This window comes from Pelobates fuscus, chromosome 5, assembly GCF_036172605.1.
Source record: "Pelobates fuscus isolate aPelFus1 chromosome 5, aPelFus1.pri, whole genome shotgun sequence".
NCBI classification, from domain to species: domain Eukaryota; kingdom Metazoa; phylum Chordata; class Amphibia; order Anura; family Pelobatidae; genus Pelobates; species Pelobates fuscus.
In genome coordinates this window covers 87,594,441-87,614,581 of record NC_086321.1, presented here as the reverse complement: position 1 = coordinate 87,614,581, position 20,141 = coordinate 87,594,441, and the positions used below count along the sequence as shown (strand labels likewise).

General features: G+C 43.7%; 1 protein-coding gene across 1 annotated transcript in view; it reads left to right on the top strand.

The window, feature by feature from the left end:
* ANKRD55 (ankyrin repeat domain 55) overlaps positions 1-20,141 on the top strand; it is a 121,097-nt gene that overhangs the window by 28,188 nt on the left and 72,768 nt on the right. The window contains exon 2 of the mRNA XM_063456902.1: positions 14,574-14,696. Coding sequence (XP_063312972.1) covers positions 14,574-14,696 — 123 coding nt within the window. The remainder of the gene's footprint in view (positions 1-14,573; positions 14,697-20,141) is intronic.

Sequence of the window (20,141 nt, the reverse complement as noted above, 5' to 3'; positions counted from 1 at the left end):
ATCCCCCCCCCTTCGGACCAGTGGGGGTAAGCCTACCTTCACCTTGGGCTTTTCCAAGGGCCATATTAAGAGCTCATTGGGCTTGGTGCTGACAATAATGATGGGCCTAATTATAGAATCGTATCGACAGAAAACACCTCCGGTGTCATGTATCTGACACCTCCCACGTGTCATGTATCTGGCAGATGTGGTGCTAGAGTGAAACTCACAGGATATAGTTTTAAGAAAATACATACCCTATGCTAATGTCTCGCTTTAATCTTGCAAGTAAATCCATATCCCCTAACAGCAGCGTCCAGTGAAGCAAGATTTCAGTGGACAGGGTAAAAGGTTGGGCCACTGACGCAAACCACGTAAACCCACCTAAAGTGGCAATAATGCCAAAATAAAATCTGCCCAAGGAATTAGAAGGTCAGCCTGGCGTGAATGCATGTAAGGCCGCCTGCCAATTATGCAGGATGACCAACTAAGGGCATACTATGCAGACAGCACCCTGAGCTTGGCATAACTACGTCTAATAATGCGCTTGCTCCACGCTTTCTAAGAACTGTCCAATAGCACACGCTGGTCCACCCCTCTTCTAACCTTCTTACTAGCAGGCAGAAGCTCCTGTTATACAGTCTGGGACAGAGGAAAGGTGTACGTAGTGAGTGTAGAAGTAAGGGAACATGCCACAGAGTTAGAGAGACTAGAGCAGCAAGAGCATTTGCATAGTGCGCAAAGTCAGCTTTACCTTAACTAATTTCATTGTCAGCCAGTCCACACCAGTTTTGTTTCCCTACATCCACATGTGAAAAGTAGAAAGGAAAAAAAAAGCTGCAGCTCCTTCAGGACCTATGTTAATCCTGCCCTGGCTTTTCCACATCTTAACGTGAGGCACGGTCTTCAAAGCCACAAGGTGGCCAGCATACCAACACAGGCCTTGATGTCTGATGCAGTGCAGAGCGCTTCCTTGCTACCTTTGACAACATCTGCACACAGTTCTGGCTGAGAGTCCAATCACGGACATTGCAAGCAGCTTCACCTGTAATCATAGGCGTGCGCAGCCTGTTGCATTAGGGTGTGCACCCTAAAGCACAAACACACACGCCGCGTATATATGTATTTTTATACACACACACACACACATATATATATATATATATATATACATACACACACACACATACAAGTATACGTAGGTGCAGTGTATGTGTGATTGTGAGCTGAGCTGTGCAGTGTGTGTGATTGTGAGCGGTGCAGCGTGTAAGGGGTGCAGTGTGTGTGATTGCGAGGGGTACAGTGTGGTGTAATTGTGAAGGGTGCAGTGTGTGTGATTGTAAGGGGTACAGTTTGTGTAATTGTGAGGGATTAAGTGTGTGTGTTGGGTACAGTGTGTATGATTGTGAGGGGTGCACTGTGTGGGCGACAGGGGTTAGGAGGGTGGAGGGGCAGCAACAGGGGTTGGGGGGTAGAGGGACAGGAGGTGGGGGGGTGGAGGGGCAGTGACAGGAGGTAGCAGGGGTAGACGGTTAGTGACAGGGGTTAGGGGGTAGTAACAGGGGTTAGGGGTGGTAGAGGGGTAGTGACGGGTTAGGGGGATAGAGGGGTAATGACAGGGGTTGGGGATAGAGGGGTAATGACAGGGGTTGGGGTAGAGGGGCAGTGACAGGGGGTGGGGGAGTGGATGGGCAGTAACAGGGGTTAAGGGGGTTGGAGAGGCAGTGACATGGGTTAGGGGGGTAAAGGGGCAGTGACAGGGGTTTGGGGGTAGAGTGGTGTGACAGGGGTTGGGGGTAGAGGGGTAGTGACAGGGGTTGGGGGTAGTGACAGGGGTTAGGGGGTAGAGACAGGAGTTAGGGGGGTAGAGGGGCAGTGACAGGGGTTGGGGTGGAGAGGCAGTGACATGGGTTAGGGGAGTAGAGGGAAAGTGACAGGGGTTAGGGGGTAGTGACAGGAGTTAGGGGGTAGTGACAGGAGTTAGGGGGTAGTGACAGGAGTTAGGGGGGTAGTGACAGGGGTTAGGGGGTAGTGACAGGGGTTAGGGGGGTAGAGGGGTAGTGACAGGGGTTGGGGGGTAGTGACAGGGGTTAGGGGGGTAGTGACAGGGGTTAAGGGGGGTAGTGACAGGAGTTATAGGGGGTAGTGACGGGGTTAGGGGGGTAGTGACGGGGCTTAGGGGGGTAGAGGGGTAGTGACAGGGGTTAGGGGGTAGTGACAGGGGTTAGGAGGTTAGAGGGGTAGTGACAGGGGTTAGGGGGGTAGTGACAGGGGTTAGGGAGGTAGAGGGGTAGTGACAGGGGTTAGAGGGGTAGTGAAAGGGGTTAGGGGTAGTGAAAGGGGTTAGAGGGGTAGTGACAGGGGTTAAGGGGGTAGTGACAGGGGTTAGGGGGTTAGAGGGGTAGTGACAGGGGTTGGGGGGTAGTGACAGGGGTTAGGGACAGGGGTTGGGGGGTAGTGACAGGGGTTAGGGACAGGGGTTAGAGGGGTAGTGGCAGGGGTTAGAGGGGTAGTGACAGGGGTTAGAGGGGTAGGGACAGGGGTTGGGGGGGTGGGGGGCAGTGAGTGACAGGGGTTAGGGGGTTAGAGGGCTAGGGACAGGGGTTAGGGGGGGTATGGGTGCAGAGGCAGGGTGGGGGGGCAGTGAGTGACAGGGGGCAGGTTTAAATACCTGCCCTGGTGGTCCAGTGGGCGCCCTCTCTCTTCAGTCTGCAGCTCCGCCGGGAGTGAGCTGCAGACCACATGGTGAGTCTCGCGATCTCCAGGCAGAGCGTTGCCGTGGCAACGCTCTGACAGGCTGGAGATCGCGAGATACTTCAGTCTGCAGCTCACTCCCAGCGGAGCTGCAGACTGAGGATCAGGGCAGACGGACAGGAGGGGCCTCTCACCCGGCGGCATTGTGTGCACACCGCCGGCCCCCTCCTGTGTCGGGTCCTCGGTCATAGACCGAGGACCCGACATGGCAGTCTGCCCAGAGGCAGTGCAGCACGGAGGTGTGATTAGGGTGTGCCCAGGCACACCCGGCACACCCCGTGCACATGCCTATGCCTGTAATGCAACCAGAACCAGAGGATGACAAGACCTGTTCTATGCACTCTGGTCCGGGAACCCAGAAGAGACCTCACCCTGAACTCTGTCTACTTACCTGGGAGGACTTCTCACAAGAAGAACTCTCCAAGGCTCTTAGCCTGTACACCGTGGGTGCGAGGGTCTGTGGACTTTATGTTGAAAAAACAAATGAGTCCCGGACCTGGAGGTAGTGGCATAACGGGCAACGCCATCCAAGCTATGCCAGTTTGTTACAGCAGCAGACCTTCCTAGCCAAGGCATAGGCTGACCCCATTTACCAACCTGGCACAGCAACCTGCAATCCTTTGTTGTTGTTTTTTGTGCCTGGACTACAGCTGATTTTTAGTTTAGTGTTACGTAGTCTTTTAATTTGTCGTTAGTATCCTCAGGGTATATCCGGGATCTTGTTCAGGCACTAGTCTTATCTGCTGTGGCAGTGGTCACCTTATTATTCAGACTTCACCAAGATATTGCTGCCTCTTATTTTCCATTACGTCTTAATTTAGTTAATATAGCTATATGTCGCAGTCTTTACATGTATAATTATTATTATAATCCATCGTGAGGCACCTACTCAATGCTGCTAAATCCCTGATTCCAGTGATGTGGAAAAACACCCAACCACCCACGATCACGCAATGGCTAAAGAGAGTAGAAGAAATCCACACTGCGGAGGTAAAATACGCGGCCATTCTGGGTCGAAGCGACAAACATACAGAACTCTGGGGGCCATGGTACATGTACCTAACACACTCGCAGAAACAGAGAGGTAGATGAGGAAAACACGAGAGAAAACAGGACACATTTGAGCAACACATAAACTAACAAAACACTCTTCCTGACCCCCTCCTTCCCCCACCCCCCCTACTTGTTTCTGGGCTCCCGCAGGCCCTACCAGTGCCTGCGTAGCCAACCCCGGAACCCCTGAGATGTACAAGATAACAGCAACGAAAACAACCCCAACAACCCAGAACCGGCGGGGCGGGAGGAGAGGAGAGGGGGAGCACAACAGGGAAGAAATAACCCACCACCTCAAATATAGCTACATTGTAGCAACACTAAATAAAAGCAGAAAGAGGGAGAGACAGAGACACCAGTTAAACAAAAAACACACTACAACTAGAGTCGAATCCCTACCTGAACACACATACAGGCACGAGCTAAACACTACAACACACACCGAACGACACGACACCTGGGAGACGACAAGACCCATACAGAAGAGACAGGGTCCACTGTGGAGATGACACACCACCCCCAACACAAATCCCCCCCTCCTTTTTCTCAACCCATCCCGCCCCAGACTAAATATGGTTTCAAGACACGACAGACCGGACTGTACTAAAAACCCGTAGGGACACGAAACAGTAGAACTCACCACGAAACCCTAAACTAATAGGCAAATGAGAAACTGCTTAAAATCACACAGAGCTAACTCAAAGGGTGAACAAACATAGACACCCAACCTGATCTGATTAACAATGACTACAAATCTGCATTTGAATGTCATAAACACGATACTCACCTTGCCTGAGAGACCTGCGAGTCTCGGCCATGGACGCTTCTCTCGAGATCTGCGTATCTCAAAATATTAAACGCTATTTCAAATACTTCAAATGTTAGAAACCTGGGTGTTTCACACTGTATATTGACAAAATGAATCTTGAGAACATGACAAAATACTAATAAAAGGTTATTTACAAAAAAAAAAACATTTCTAAATAAGAAATCCATTTAATTTCTTATTTTTTTAATCCCTACAACTGTCATGCCAATAGTGTCCTGATGACGGACTGTTTTGTGGTTACTTATTAAAGGTTGTAAGGACAAGTGAGCAAATAAATGACATCTTCAGTGAAACATATAATTTGTTAGTGTATTTTATAACTTTTCTGTGTGGCTGTGGATTTGAATAATTTTATAGCTTGAATGCTTCATGATGTATTGTTTCTGCAGCCCACACACGTTCTCATCTAAAAAAAAAAACCTTTTATTCTCATTGATAAAATTTATTTTTTTTCCTCTTCTTTCATAAAAACCTTTACTAGTTTTTTTTTTTTTGACAATCTTTGTTTTATTGAGATGGTAGCATTAAACAGACAATAAATAATATAATACCAGAATTTGACAGCTTGTCACAGTAATGTGATACTTAATTCTAGATATAGTTATTTCTGGGTGATAATAACGTAATGAATAAAAGTAATACAATACAGGCTAAGGAACAGGTTGTATATGCATGTCTAGACCTAGCTGATGTGCATTTGTAGGCTTGCAAATGGATAAAACTGTGGAATATAAGAAAAGCTACGCTATGATTTACCCTACAAGAGGATGCAACTGAATAAAAAACCCTACAAACAACTAGGATAGAAAAACAAAATACAGGATGCACCAATAACCAATAACTGGATTAGCATGATAGCAGTTGCCATCAGTATAAGGTGGTGTGACGGAATGAGTCAGGGTGTCAGAGATTTTATTATATCGAATAGTTACATGGTACTTGTAGCTATCCAGATTACTAGGGGGTAGAGTGCAAATTGGGTTGTTGCTGTTTTTAACAGTAAATGACAGAGCGCTCTCTGCTCCCTTGTATTACAGCAGGTTGTTCTGTTAGTCTACCCTTCAGAATGTATGCTTGTTTGTATCCCTTCTAATTCCTTACATCCCTCCCTAGACAATCTAATTTGCTGCAACTGTGCATACATGACACACATCACTAGGGTGTCTATAGCAAGCTTTTTTTTTTACCAGGCAGATTAGGAAGCTTTCTGCTTAAAAGCATTCTAATTTGGGAATAGTGTTGTCCAAATACAGTTTTGTTTCCTACATTTTTTTTCCAAATTTCATTCTATTCCAGACAGATAATTTCCAAATTTCATACAAACTGGAATTGGAAAATGAATGAATTGAAACTAAACAGAGCAGATTTTTTTTTTTTTTTTACTATGCACGTCCTTATGAGAATCTGATTCCAGCAATATGTTTCAATTCTGACTTCGAGATACACTGCAATCACTATAACCATTTTATCTCATTGTATTGGGTACAATGCTTGGAGTCACCTGGCATACCCCTCCATTCATGTTACACCATTTCAAGCAGTTTTACACTTAGTAAAGGTCTCTAACCACCCACAGCCCGGCCGGCCCCTATTAGAGGTGTAGCTAAGGTAGAGATTACATACTTCCTTCTAGCCATGCCAGCCCAACTGATACCAGCAATGGAAACCCTGATAGGCTGAAAGAGCTCAGTTGACAGTCTAGGCCAATCACAGCCAACCATTGCTGCTCAGACTCATGTTTCCTTATTAGCCTAAGCAGCACAGATGGGATGAGCTTCTGGAGACCCTCTTTTAGGTTAAAAACATTAAAACTGGTTTATGTTGAATGTAAGGGCGGTGCCAGAGGACGCCAAGCACTATAACCACTACAATGAGATGAATCAGGTCTAGCACCTCAAGTATCTCTTTCAGTGTCAGGGAAAGGGGTGTCACATAATACAATGCATTAATAAAATCATATGGTCGCCGTCGCTATCTGCCAATCCATGGCACCGGTGTGATCTGATGAAAGATATTTGGCATGCATACTTCATCCAAGTAACGAATAATATTTTTTTTCATGGCTTGTTAAATATTTTACTCATAAATATTTAGTAATTGTTACTGAAACGTAAAAGATATAATCCTTACGAAGTACAAAATACATGCCCATTATATAATAATCTGATAATGCCTTATTGCAAGCTGCACTAGCAGTCTCCTCCGTGGGGCAGTCAGTTCCTGTTAAGGATTCCGGAGTGCTATCTCCATCTCTTGTGTCGATGGACAGCAGTGACTTCAACCTTTACAAGATTATAAATGGAAATATTTTATTACTAAACTGGAAAGGAGACATGTTGCTCATAGTACAGAGGCCTTGATTTAATTTGTGCTTCTAAAATCCTTACAGTAAGAATACCAGCCTTATTCATCTCTCACGGCAGACTAACATTTCGATACAATCACCCAAATGGATGTTGCTGAGTAGCTCTAAAATACTGCAACATTTCAAGCTCCCTTGTGCATTTCTTTGAAATATTATTATGTTTAAGTAATGCGTATGTAAGGTTTGAAAAATAAAATATGGAAAGCTATACCCCTATATTTATATCTAACTCGGAACTGGATGTCTCCAACCTGACTGCCTGTTAATCATTGTTATAATTTCTTCACTCTTCTGTCTGTATGAGGAGGTGGGGAAACAGAAACATTAGGAGACATTTATCAAAGTGTTCTGTTCTAAAAAGTGTTGTAAAGTCTAAATGAGGGGTAATCACCATGGAAACCAGTAAAATTACCAGGCACATTGCACGGGTGACTTCTCTCTTTTTACATGTATGCGCCACTTACTTAGAACAGAACACTTTGATAAATATCAACCATGATGTTTCTATTGGCCTCTATGTCTGTTTGTATTTTGTGCATGAAAAAACTGGACTTTGAAAGCAATTGCTAAATATGTAAAGAGTCTTATCATAGATAATTTCCTCCTTATATTTGATATATACATCGTGCTTGCAAAATCGCGATCAAAGGAATTGATTTCTGTAAAAATCTACGCTAAATATGCTGGCGCCTGGCATACAAAGTGACGGCATAGACTCTATGCCGATGTCTGTTTGCCTGGGTACATGGTTATAGGCTGTATGTAGTCTGTTCTCATGACCAGCTTCATCTTGCTGCAACAAGTGTGCGCTACTTACAATTGACTTTTCTTGCCAGAATGTCCACCCTTTCACATTATACTAAAGTGCCAGTTCACTTTAAGCATTAAAGGGACACTATAGTCACCAGAACAACTTCAGTTTATTGTATTTGTTCTGGTGAGTATAATCATTACCCTCAGGCTTTTTGCTGTAAAAACCAAAGTAAAAAAAAAAAAAGTTACCTGCGCACTAGCCCAAATCCCTATGCATATATAAATAAATGGAGGTTATGAGAAATCTCTAATGAGAGAGAGAGTGGTATTTTTCTAAAACCCTACATACTTATTAACCCTTAATAGGGAACACATGGGGTGGGTGGCAGCATTGTAACATGTTGCTGCCGCCTAGGAGCAGTGGGAGTTTTAGTGCAAGACTTATTTTTGTGTTTTTGCAGTTAACATTGTGTTTTTTCAGAGAAAATGCAATATTTACATTACAGCCTAGGAATACCTCCACTGGCCACTCCTCAGATGGCTAATAGAGGTGCTTCCTGGGGCAGTGCTGCACAGTGTGACTGACATTCAGTGTCTCCACACTCTGCATGGAGACACTCAACTTTCCTCACAGACATGCATTGATTCAATGCATCAATAAGAGGAAATGCATCTCTATGAGGAGATGCTGATTAGAAGCGCTGTGTTTGACTTGTACTGGATCTGCACCTGATCTGCTTTCTTAATAAGCTCAGCCAATCCAATACTTTCCTATGAGAAAGCATTGTGGATGGTTTTAAACACCACTTCTGATGATGTCAGTCAAGCTAGCAGATCAGGGGCAGAGCCAGCTGCAGCAGACTGGAATAAAGGTAAGTTTTTACTATATTTAGGGGGTCAAGGGGGAGCCAGTGGGGCTACATGGTGGTCAAGAATACCATACGCATCACTCCCATTTGCATGAATTAAAAACCCCCAAGTTTATTTAAACCATTATTTAACCTTTCCACAAATTGATATAAAAGCTATAGATGCATTAGGAAGTCACCAAAGATGACTGATAAGATGTTCCTACAAGGAAACAATAACTAAATCATTATTCCTACAAAAAACAAAATGGTGTTCTGATATCTAGAACGCCTGCTAAAACTTTAATTATTTGTTTGCCATCCAAGTCCTTTAAAGGGACACTCCAGGCACCCAGACCACTTCTGCCCATTGGAGTGGTCTGGATGCCAACTCCTATCAACCTTAACAATGCAAGTGTAATTATTGCAGTTTTTATAAACTGCAATAATTACCTTGCAGGGTTAAGTCCTCCTCTAGTCGCTGTCTATGGGGAGGTCTAATGCGCGCCATTGCCTCGCATGCGCAGTGGGTCTCCCCACCGGCTGATATCTGCGGGGGAGGAGAGTGGGCGGAGCCTTACCCAGCGCCGAGGGACATCGGAGCTGGATTCAGGTAAGTCACTGAAGGGGTTTTAACCCCTTCAGCAACATGGGATGGGAGGAGGGGCACTGCAGGATTCTGCAGTGCCAGGAAAACTAATTTGTTTTCCTGGCATTGGAGAGTCCCTTTAAGATGACTGTCAATTAAGAAACACTAGAAGTACTCTAGAGCTCTAAAATTTATTTTATCTGGAAAGTACGGTAATCAAACTATATTTGTTTTACTGGGACTATCAATGTGCAGCACTGTGTGTTTATACTGAGGCCTTTTAAATATTTTAATATAAATACGTAATTGATCTTCCCCTGTGTGCTATATAACATCAGCATGATCTAAAATGTATCAGATTTCAATTTGTCAGAATGTAACCATAGAAACATCAGATTTGTCCAGACCAAAGTGATTTGATGAAATTTGTTACTATCAAAGTATGACAGAGTTCTTAGAAGGGTTTATTTCACTTAGGATCAACTTGCCTTTGAACCATTGTTGGGTTCACTTAAAGTAGTAGTCATTGTTCCTGGAGTCTAATTATTTAGGCTTTGAAACGATGCTGACGGTGGTGTAAATCCACCTCTGGCAGGGTGAAGGAGGCATCCATCCTTAGAACACCCTTGAAGGTGTTTTCAGGAGACTAGGGGCTAGCTTAGAGGATTTTCTTCAAAGACCTTTCTGAGCTATTATAGCCCATCTACTAGTCCAGCACTTCTGGATACAAGCTATGCAACAGAAACAAAAGGGTTGGCTGTTGGTCTGATATACATACAACTTCATATCTCCTTATTGATAAATCTTTCCACAGCATTACTCTGGTTTATGTATTTCCTGCCTACACCCATAGATTTAGAGGGATTTTTTTCTCCCCCAGGCAATATGATACAATAGGTAATTGCATTACCATTATTCAATTATCAGCCTGTAAGGGGGGGGGGAAAGGGGGGGGGGGGGGTAACGGCATTAGGAAGCATAATTTTGCTCCTCCGTTTTCCCTCCGTTTTATACACCATACCTCCTAGGATTTGTATGTATCACTTTACCATTGTTGTCCAATCTTTTCCTTGCCAGCTTAGGAACTCCTTTAGGGGAGATCTTTTCTCTTTCTTTATGTTATCTGGAAGACATCCACTGGAGGCAGACATAGTGCTGCAATGTAAACATTGCAGTTTCTCAGGAACTGCAATGTTTAACATTGCAGCACTAAGTGCAATAGGGACACTGCACCAAGACCACTTTAATGAGCTCAAGTGGTCTGGGTGCCTACAGTGTCCAATTAAAGTGGCTCTGTCACCTCAAACTTATCATTGTCATATTGTTCCCTCTTCTCTTCCTGTATCAGAATCTGTTCTTATTTTCTTAATTTCTGATCAATTTCTCTATTTCAATATTCTCTATGAAATTCCTATGGTGTGCAGATGCACATTTTGCAAACGTTTAGCTTGTAAACAGCAATTCCTGACTTGTACTATTGACCCATAACTGATGATTGATTGCAATACTAGACATATGGGGAATTCTCAAACCCAGGATGGAAAATTAAACTATTCTGAGATTCTTATTATAAGGAGATTATGTAAAATATAATACATTTATGTCATTTATTTTCCATTTTCAAAGTTTATATATATTCAACAAGGATATCCAAAGAAGGATTTGAGAAACAATAAGTAATATGCATAGTAAGAGTATAAAATTAGGGGTTAAAGAATATTTAACAAAATTGCCAAAAAGCTTTCATTAACTAACACATAGAAACTGGAGAAAACCTCAGTTATTAAAGGGACACTGTAAGTGGTTATAGTGTTTGGAGTCCCTTGGCGCTGTCCTTCCAGTCTCCATTAAGTAATTTTTGAATTGTTTAATGCTAAAAGACAGTCCCCAGCTTGCCAACCTCTCTGTGCTGCTTGGTAGAGCCACTATTAGGGGGAGGTACAACCGAAACAGCTGTAAGGGTCCTATTATATATATTATATATATAATATGATCATTTTATATGTGTGTATACATATAAATATATATATATATATATACATATATATATATATATATATGTATATATATATATATATATATATATACTGATCAGCCACAACATTAACAATTGAAGCAGGAAAAATAGTCAAGCGAAAAGGCAATGGTCAAATAGTGGTGGCTAGACGACTGGGTCAGAATATCTCCAAAATGGCAAGTCTTGTGGGTTGTTCCTGGTATGCAGTGTTTAGTACCTACCAAAATTGGTGCAAGGAAGGACAACCAGTGGACCGTCAGTGTTATGCTCTGGGCATTGACCTTCTGGGAAACCTTGGGTCCAGGCATTCATGTGGATGTTACTTTCATATGTAGCAACTACAAAGAGATTGTTGCAGACCACATACACTTCTTCATGGCAATTTTGTTGTAGAAAACTTACATAATGCACACACCCATGCTGCTCTCGACGTGCCATGCAAGCCGAACAGGTGTGACCTGAACTTGGAAATGGCATTACACTACTTACTATTTGGCACCGACAAACCACTTCTCCTTCTGCTTTGTGCTGGTTAAATATCACTCAGACGCTGTTTTCCTGCATATTCTCAGACTCTGCCTGCTTGATTGACGTGTATTTTATTAGTTTGAATGTTGTGACATCACGCTTTTAAAGTGACCACGTCATCCAGGTGAACCCATTATCAATCATTTTGGAGTCGCATAGATGATGTGAACATGTGTAAGCCTATATAATGCAACTTTGGGTCTTTATTCAGTGCCCTATTGTGGTTTCTGCCGTGATACACATTTATTTAGTGCCTAAAGTAAGTCTCTCTTGATATTTTTTGATATTCACCTTGACTTGTTTCTGACTTTGAGTATTTCTTGAATCCCGAACCCGGCTTGTTAATTTGTTTATCCATATTTCTAATATCCTGACCTTGGCTATTACTGACTTTGTCTTTATCTTTCTGACATTAAGTCCAGTCACTCTAAGGTTTGGTAATATGTCTATTTAGAACCTCTGTTTGTGGGATTCACCATTTCCTGTAAGTTGAGTACGACCCCATGACAGGTGTACCCTGATGGTAATGGCCAATTTCAGCAGGATTATGCACACTGCCATACTGCAAAAATTGTTCAGGAATGGTTTGAGGAACATGAAAAAGAGTTCAATCAAATTAAACATCTGTGCGAATTGCTAGAACTACAATATGATCCATGGAGGCTCCATCTCGCAACTTGCAGGACTTAAAGGATCTGCTGTAACTGCTTTGGTGCCAGATACCACAGGACATGTTTAGAGGTCTTGTGTAGTCCATGCCTCGATGCATCAGAGCTATTTTGGCAGCACAAGGGCAGTCTACACGATATTAAGCAAGTGATTTTATTGTTGTGGTTGTTCAGTGTGGCGGAACCTACCGCCAATTTCATATACTTTGCCCCGTTCATGTGTTTTTCCCTTTTTCTGTTCGGGAGTTATTAAATACGAACGCCATCCATTTGTCTCCCGAACGAGGATCACCCCTGTACCCCATTAGAACATTCACAACAGCAACTTAAGTGCGAAACCGCAAGGGAAGTAATTAATGAATGTTTCCCTGTGTGGCTTCCATTTCGTATAACCGAATGCACGTGGTCGACAAAAGAATGTGGCCACCTTGTCTCCGGAACGTGAGCAGACGCACTTGGTTGTCGAGTGCCTGGAACTCTTTTCGGCTAGGCACTCATACGAACCCGGTAAAGATTAGACCGCTGCCTGTTCTGCTTCCCGACCACCTATGCAAACGACGTATATGAACTACCGAACAGGGGGAGCATTTATATCCTGAAACTAAGAGATTCCTTTGTATGACGTTTGCACAGGAACCCCGAACAGAGACTGGCCAGGACATCTGTTTCCCTGGAACTGTTTTGGGCTAGTGCCTCGTGTCCGGCTGGTCAATACTTTACCCCGATTGCATTCCAGTTTCACCAAACCAAGTGATATTTGGATATGTTATACACTCAGATCAGGGCTGTAGCGGAGAGCTGATATCCCACAGCTATTCTCCACTTGAGATCCCAGTGAGGCTCAGGAACAAGGCAATAGTAAATCCACAAGCAGAGTTTCCAGCAGGTAAAATAACACAGCAATATCCCAGCCGCAATCCCAATAACTGGACGACACACAGTTTCAGGAGCAGAACTAACAATCTTTATTCCAGGGTTCCTTATAAAGCATGCTCCCATGCAAGGGAGGAATTTACATCAATTAGGACAGTAACCAATACTGTAAATGTTACCTCCCACACACCTCCTCCCCTCAGAGTGACTCATAATCCCCTTATACAGTATTTTACCCCAAACATGGATGTACCCCTAAACTAGCACATAACATTAATATTAGGGTACCGCTAGGTAGCCCTGATCTGGGTGAACAATATATCCAAAATTCACCCAGATCGGACCAGGGGTTCGGTAGTTAGGTGGAGGGTGAAGTTTGACCGACCGCACACGAGGTGGTAGCCGAAAAGGATTCCATACGTTTGGGCCCTGCGGTCGGTCTCCGTTCGGCAGGTGAAATATACAATAATCTTAGCCATCCACACTTAAATCCCCCTGCATTACAGTTCCCTCGTTCGGTACTTGGTTTCTACCAAATGGGGCTTTGTTAGGTCCCTCCGTTCGGTAGTTACGGAGCTCTGGAGGTCTCAGCGGTGTTCGGTTGTTTGAGTGTCCGATTTGAGTTCCAGACACTCGACGACCAAACACCACTGAGATTTTGATGCGTAAGATGGTTGGTTCATATACCGAACAGCGGCCACCCAGGCATCAGCAATTAAGATTCAAGTTGCGGTTTCTGTGAGAAGTGTGAACGCCTAACGAGGCGCACACTTCTCACTGGGGTGGTCTAATGGTTCGGTAGTTTCATTCTCATGGAACTACCAAACCCACATACGAAATCATACATAAAGACATGAATACAAAGCACGAATAGAGTTACACAGGTAAATTATAGGACAGGCTTACTGCATTCCGCTACAAGGGCCATCCAGGAATATGACTTTTGTGGGGTTCTTAGTTATGGTGGGGGGTACTGTATATTTTGTATGGATTTTCTGTACCTGAGAGATAATTGAATTATAGGTTTTTCTCACGCAATTATCTCTCAGGCACAGAGGATCTTGGGATTGAAACCTCTGCATTATTGTATTGGAGACCCCATGTAGGGGTCTGTATATAACAATGAAAATAAAAAAGGATATAGTGCCCGGAGTGTCCCATTAAAGGAATTCAGCTGAAGATAATAAATTAAGGTACACAACTGTTTGTTGGGATAAATATCATATATGTGTATTACATATTTTAAAGCCTGTTTATTTTGTGTTTGTTTCTTTTTAATATTTGTTTGTGACAAGATTTTGTCCTTTGTGCTTCAAGGTGATTCAGCGGAAGAGATTGACTTGACTGTAGTTTATCAAGCATCAGCTAATGGAGATGTCAACACATTGACTGCAATCATCCGTGAAGATCCTTCTATTTTAGAATACTGTGACAATGACGGTGAGCTTACAAAGAAACTCTGTATTTGAAATGGATCGATGTCTATTATACATATATGGTCTGCATACCTTTATTATGACATGTCACTTATTACCATAGAGGCAGTCTCTCTGTCTTCAGAACAAGTCAATGCACCATCATATACCACATAAACAACTTCTCTATACATGTGCTAATCATTTAATATAATCAAATTATATTATCAAGTAATCTGGTGCATTTGAGATGCAGAGCATCCTCAGAGATTTTAAAGAAAAATGTGCTGCTTCCTGCACAGTGGAATGTTGGGAGTTGATATCACATCTTCTCTACATTGCTTTTTTTTATCAGTTACAAAAGATTGTATTCACTAAAAGCCAAACAGTATGCAAAAGGTAGCCGAATGCCATTTGACAAAAACACTGTTATTTATTAGCGTAACCCTGGTTGGCATGATTTCACCCCAAAAAGGAAAGAAAAACAGAGGAAAAACTTACCTGTGGTCCAATGATGTTGCCAGATGATAGGCTGAGGGAGGATTTGAGTGACTGGGGGGGAGGGTCATGCCTTTGTTGGTCATCGGTCACCAGCATAGGCGTGCGCAGCCTATAGTAAAAACCAAAGAAAAACAAGTTACCTGCGCTCTCTCCTTAATCACTTATATAACAGACCACTACACCTTTAAGATTTGACAACTTTACTGCATAATTAAGTTACTGAATATTATATCTTTATTTTAGACTACATTGTTATTCACATTTGGAGACTAGTCTCCACGTCTATGACCACCCTTTCTTCCAGTATTACAAGGATTTATTACTGACTGGAACCTTTAAATTCGAATATGGCTTATCATATTGAATTTCTTTCTATTTGCCTAAATGTCAGTTACAACTTGAGTGTGGCGAAACCGACCTCGCCACGTGTCCTTGGAGGGGGCTGATTGCCCGCCTCTTGCCTTTGGACTATGGACCAGACTTTATGGGAATGTGATACCCCAGATAGCCATACCATGGAGCCTATTCATATAATGAAAGACTATGGGAAAGACTTTAGCTCCATGGCAATTGTACTGTGTGAGTAGGATCTGCGCGCTATTCGGTAGTGTTGTGCGTGCAGATCCCAGCTATCTGGGGATAGGTGAAATGTCTGTGTGTTATGTGTAAATGTGACTTTATGTATTTTAAAGTGTTTTATGTTGTTTTGCAACCATGTGTTTAATGGAGTCTGCCTTTAGTCCTGGGTAATTGGATTACTTCTCCAATTAACTCCAGGGCAGAAGGGAGGAAACCAGGGTGCATTGTGGGGATGTTTTTCTGCCAGCCAGAAAGGAACAAAAGATACTTTTAGTAACTTTTGAACCCCTGGTCGGATTCATGCCATTTTTTAATATGTTGTTCCCCTGAATGGATTGATTGTGGATATGTATTTTTATGTGAATGTGATGTATGGTTTTAAAGTTATGAAAGTTGTGTAAAAGTATATTTTACACTGTATGCATAATGGGATTATGTGTCACACTAAGGGGAGGGGATGTGTGGGAGGTAACATCTATGTCATTGGTTATTTTATGCCTCCCCCTGGGTGTGGCCTGTATGTGTGAGTTGGAAATAAAAGCCAGGCTGGATGAGCCAGTCCAGAGTTCCTGTTTTACCCTCAAAGTGATGTGTCGTCTCATTATTGGGGGGGAAGGATTTATTGCATGCTGTTCCAGTTGACTGCAAGGAGTACAAGCCTATTCGTATGGTTCCTATTCAATGGTCTACAGCATTCATATGCTTGGGAGAATTTAAAAGGTTTCTCTGATTCGGTGGTTGTGGTGTCTTCTGCAGTGCTTGGAGTCCTCAGGAAGCGCTAGGAGCATCCATTAACGGAGGTACCAAGTCGGGGTGCTAGGCGATCCGTTACATTCAGCATATCACTCTATGAGCCGATTGAAACCCGGCTACAAAAGGGTTAATTCTGTTTTTCACGAAACTCCTCCCCTCTCAGTGATAGTGGCTGATGACATCAACCAATTAACACTGAGAGCGGGATATTTAAATGATCCCAGTTTACTTACCCGGTTCCCCTGGACGAGCCGTGTAACGGCGAAACGCGCGTCGGGACCTTTGTCTTTCATCTACTAGCTAGATATGGAGTTCGAGATTAGGGACAGATAGAAGCTTATACTATTTACTCTCCGGTTTTTCTAGCTTAAGTAATTTGACTTTTGTATCGCTTTGAGTTTCTAGCCGCAGGGACGCTCAGCAAGTAATATCATTTAGCTACAATGTACACTGGAAGCTAGACAGATTACCTTTCTCTCCAGTGTGACACTTCGAATTTAGTGTAGCTAATACTACGATATTTAGCAGTTCACTGCATGAGGTCCTTTGGGTTATTGGGACTCGTACTGCAACTTAAAAGGGGATTTGGTTTAATTGTGTGTTTCTTTCACTGAAACTTTCTCCGGGGTGGTGTAATAATCTGGGTTAGAGGATTCCCCCTTGGGACAATAGACGCTTATATTACTTCAGTATGGAAATGTTTCCACTCTAATATACTACTATCTGATTTTTTGCTTTTTTCCTCTACCCAATCCACCTAAGTTGCCATTAGATTTAGGCAACCCAGCCTCTCTATAAAATTTAGACGGACTGCTGACTGTAGCCCTCACTCTATGTCGTTGAATTTAATATATATTTTTTGATACATATAGGATTTTAATGTTTTCTCATTAAAGGTTAAATTTTAAGTTACTACTACTACATGTGTGTGTATGTGGGTTGCTACTATTATACCAGTTCCATGTTAGGAAGTTTGAGAAGGACATATGCCTTTTGGCAATTCTCCTCCTGAACTTGAGTTAACTAGTATTGTTTTCATTTCTTTTTTTGCAACTCTCCTTAATCCATATTTATTTTTAAACAAATGGACCCTAAAGCACAAACATACGCCGCGTGTATATGTAATTTTATGTATACATACATATACACATATATATATACAAATATACATGGGGTGCAGTGTGTGTGATTGTGAGGGGTTCAGTGTGTATGATTGTGAGGGGTTCAGTGTGTAATGGGTATATTGTGTGTGATAGTGAGGGGTGGGTTGTAGTGTGAGAGAAGTTTTGCAGGCTAGGATAGGGGAGCAGCCTTTTAATTTCATTATACTTATTTTATTTATTTATTTTAAGTGTTTACCCCCACCCCCCTCTCCTCCCTCCTTGTGTCTTACCTGCATCCAGGGAGGAGTGGTGGTCAGCATATTCCGTTGTGGTCCGGAGGCACTGTAGGGGCTCTGCTGCTCCACTGGGTTATGGCTGTCTTGCGAGTCCCGGCACCACATGGAATCGAGCGTTGCCGTGTGGGGGCTGAAAGTGTTTGGGAATGGTGATAGTGTATGTGTATGGGGTGACCATGTGTGTGCATGGGGATGATAGGGTGTGGGTGGGGGTGACAGGGTGTTTCAAGAGGGGCTGTGACAGGGTGTGTGAGCGTGAGGGGTTGACAGGGTGTGGGTGGGGGTGACAGGGTGTGGGTGACAGGGTGGGGGGTGGAGTGGCTGTGACTGGGGGTTGAGTGGCTGTGACAGAGGGTGGAGGGGCTGTGACAGAGGGTATGGAGGAGCAGTGACAGGGGGTAGGGGGAAAGGAGCAGTGACAGGGGTGGGGGAAGGAGCAGTGAGAGGGGGTAGAGGAGCAGTGAGAGGGGGTAGAGGAGCAGTGAGAGGGGGTGGAGGGGCAGGGGCAGTATATTAACCCCAACCCATTTGTGTCTTTCTCCCCCCAGGCCATTGGTGTGTCTCTTTCTTACCCCCAGCCCCTGTGTGTTACTTTTCCCACTGCCCCTGTATGCTTCTCTTTCTCTCCTTCCCAAGCACCTCTGTGTGTCTCTTTCTCTCCAAGTCCATTTTGTGTGTCTCCTCCCCAACCCCTTTGTGTGTCTCTTTTTCCCCTTATCGGGCTCCTCTGTGTTTCTATTTTTCCCCTTCCCCAGCCAGTCTGTGTCTCTTTCTCCATTTCCCAAGCTCCTATGTGTGTCTCTTGTTTCCTTTCCCCAACCTCTTTTTTTGTGTCTCTATCTCCCCTTAACCCCTCTGGTTGTCTGTCTCTCCCCCAACTTATTTGTTTCTCTTTTTTCCCTCTCATGCTGGTGTCTCCCCACCACCCCAGCCCAATGCCTTTGTGGGACTTGTTCTCCCCTTCTCCAGTATCTCTGTATGTCTCTTTTCACCAAGTCCCTCTGTGTGTCTCTTTCCCCTTCAGCCCCTCTGTATGTCTCTTTTTTTCCTCCCAGTACCTCTATATGTCTCTTTCTCCCCCAGCCCCTCTGCGTGTCTTCCTTCCCTTAAGCTTCTTTGTGTCTTTCTTTCTCTATCCCTTGTGTCAGTTTCTCCCACCCCTGACCCTAAGTATGTCTCTTCCCCCCTAGCCCCTCTGTGTGTCTTTCTCCCCCTAATGCCTCTTTGAGTGTCTCTTTCTCCCTCCCATGTGTTTGTCCCTCCCTTCCCACCCCCCACCCCCCCTTCCCCAACCCTCTGGTTGTCACTTTCAACCCAGTTCCTTTGGGGTGTGTCTCTTCCATTCCCCCCTCCACTCTATTACTCCCCCCGCTATCTCTTTGTGGGTGGACTCTTTCTTCTTCCCTCCTGCTTACCTCCATGTAGCATGACCGCTTGTACCGCTGTAGGAGATCTTCTGTATCCTCAACCTGGTCTGACAGGAAGCTGCTCATTGTTTTTAGTGACCACTTCATGTCAGACTGATACAGAAGATCCACCACAGCAATCTACTCAGCCATGCTACATGTTGTGACTGGCAGGAGGGGAGCGGTGTGCTCAATGTGCTGTGCATTCCCCTCCTGTCATTCACTCAGAGATTGCACCCCTCCTTGTTCAGAAGAAGTGCAATTACTGTTTAGTACTGTCATAATTGTTCTTTAAACTGTTGAATATTTTTAATATGATTGACGTTGGTCTGCAGTTTAATTAAAAACTCTTCAACATTAAATGTAACATTTTATTAAAATGAAACTCTTGTTCAAAAATGGATTTTAACAATTGTGAGACCATCGTGAGTGCTTCTATTGAAAGCTGTGAAAGTTCTGGTTCCTCAGTCTCACAGTCTAATGGTATGGTACTTGCTGGTTTTAGAGCATAAGGTGACCCTAGGGCCCAGGGGTTAGACGGGGCCCCAGAACCCTGAAGTTGCTTGCCACATTAACTATCCCTAAGTAAATAATGAAGGGGGGAGTCCTGCCTATGACTCTGTGTGACCTTAATCCTTGTGTGGATTTTAAAGTATAAAAATAATGCCAGATGCAACTAAAGTGCTGGTCCATTCCTGTCTTTTCTTGCCTTGACTACTGTAATCTGCTTCTTAGTGTTTTTTTTCATGAACTCACATTTCCAGCATCCCAGTCAGGTTCTCTGCTGTGCTGTCCACCAGGGGGCTCCAGTTTCTGTTTGCATTTTTCTGCT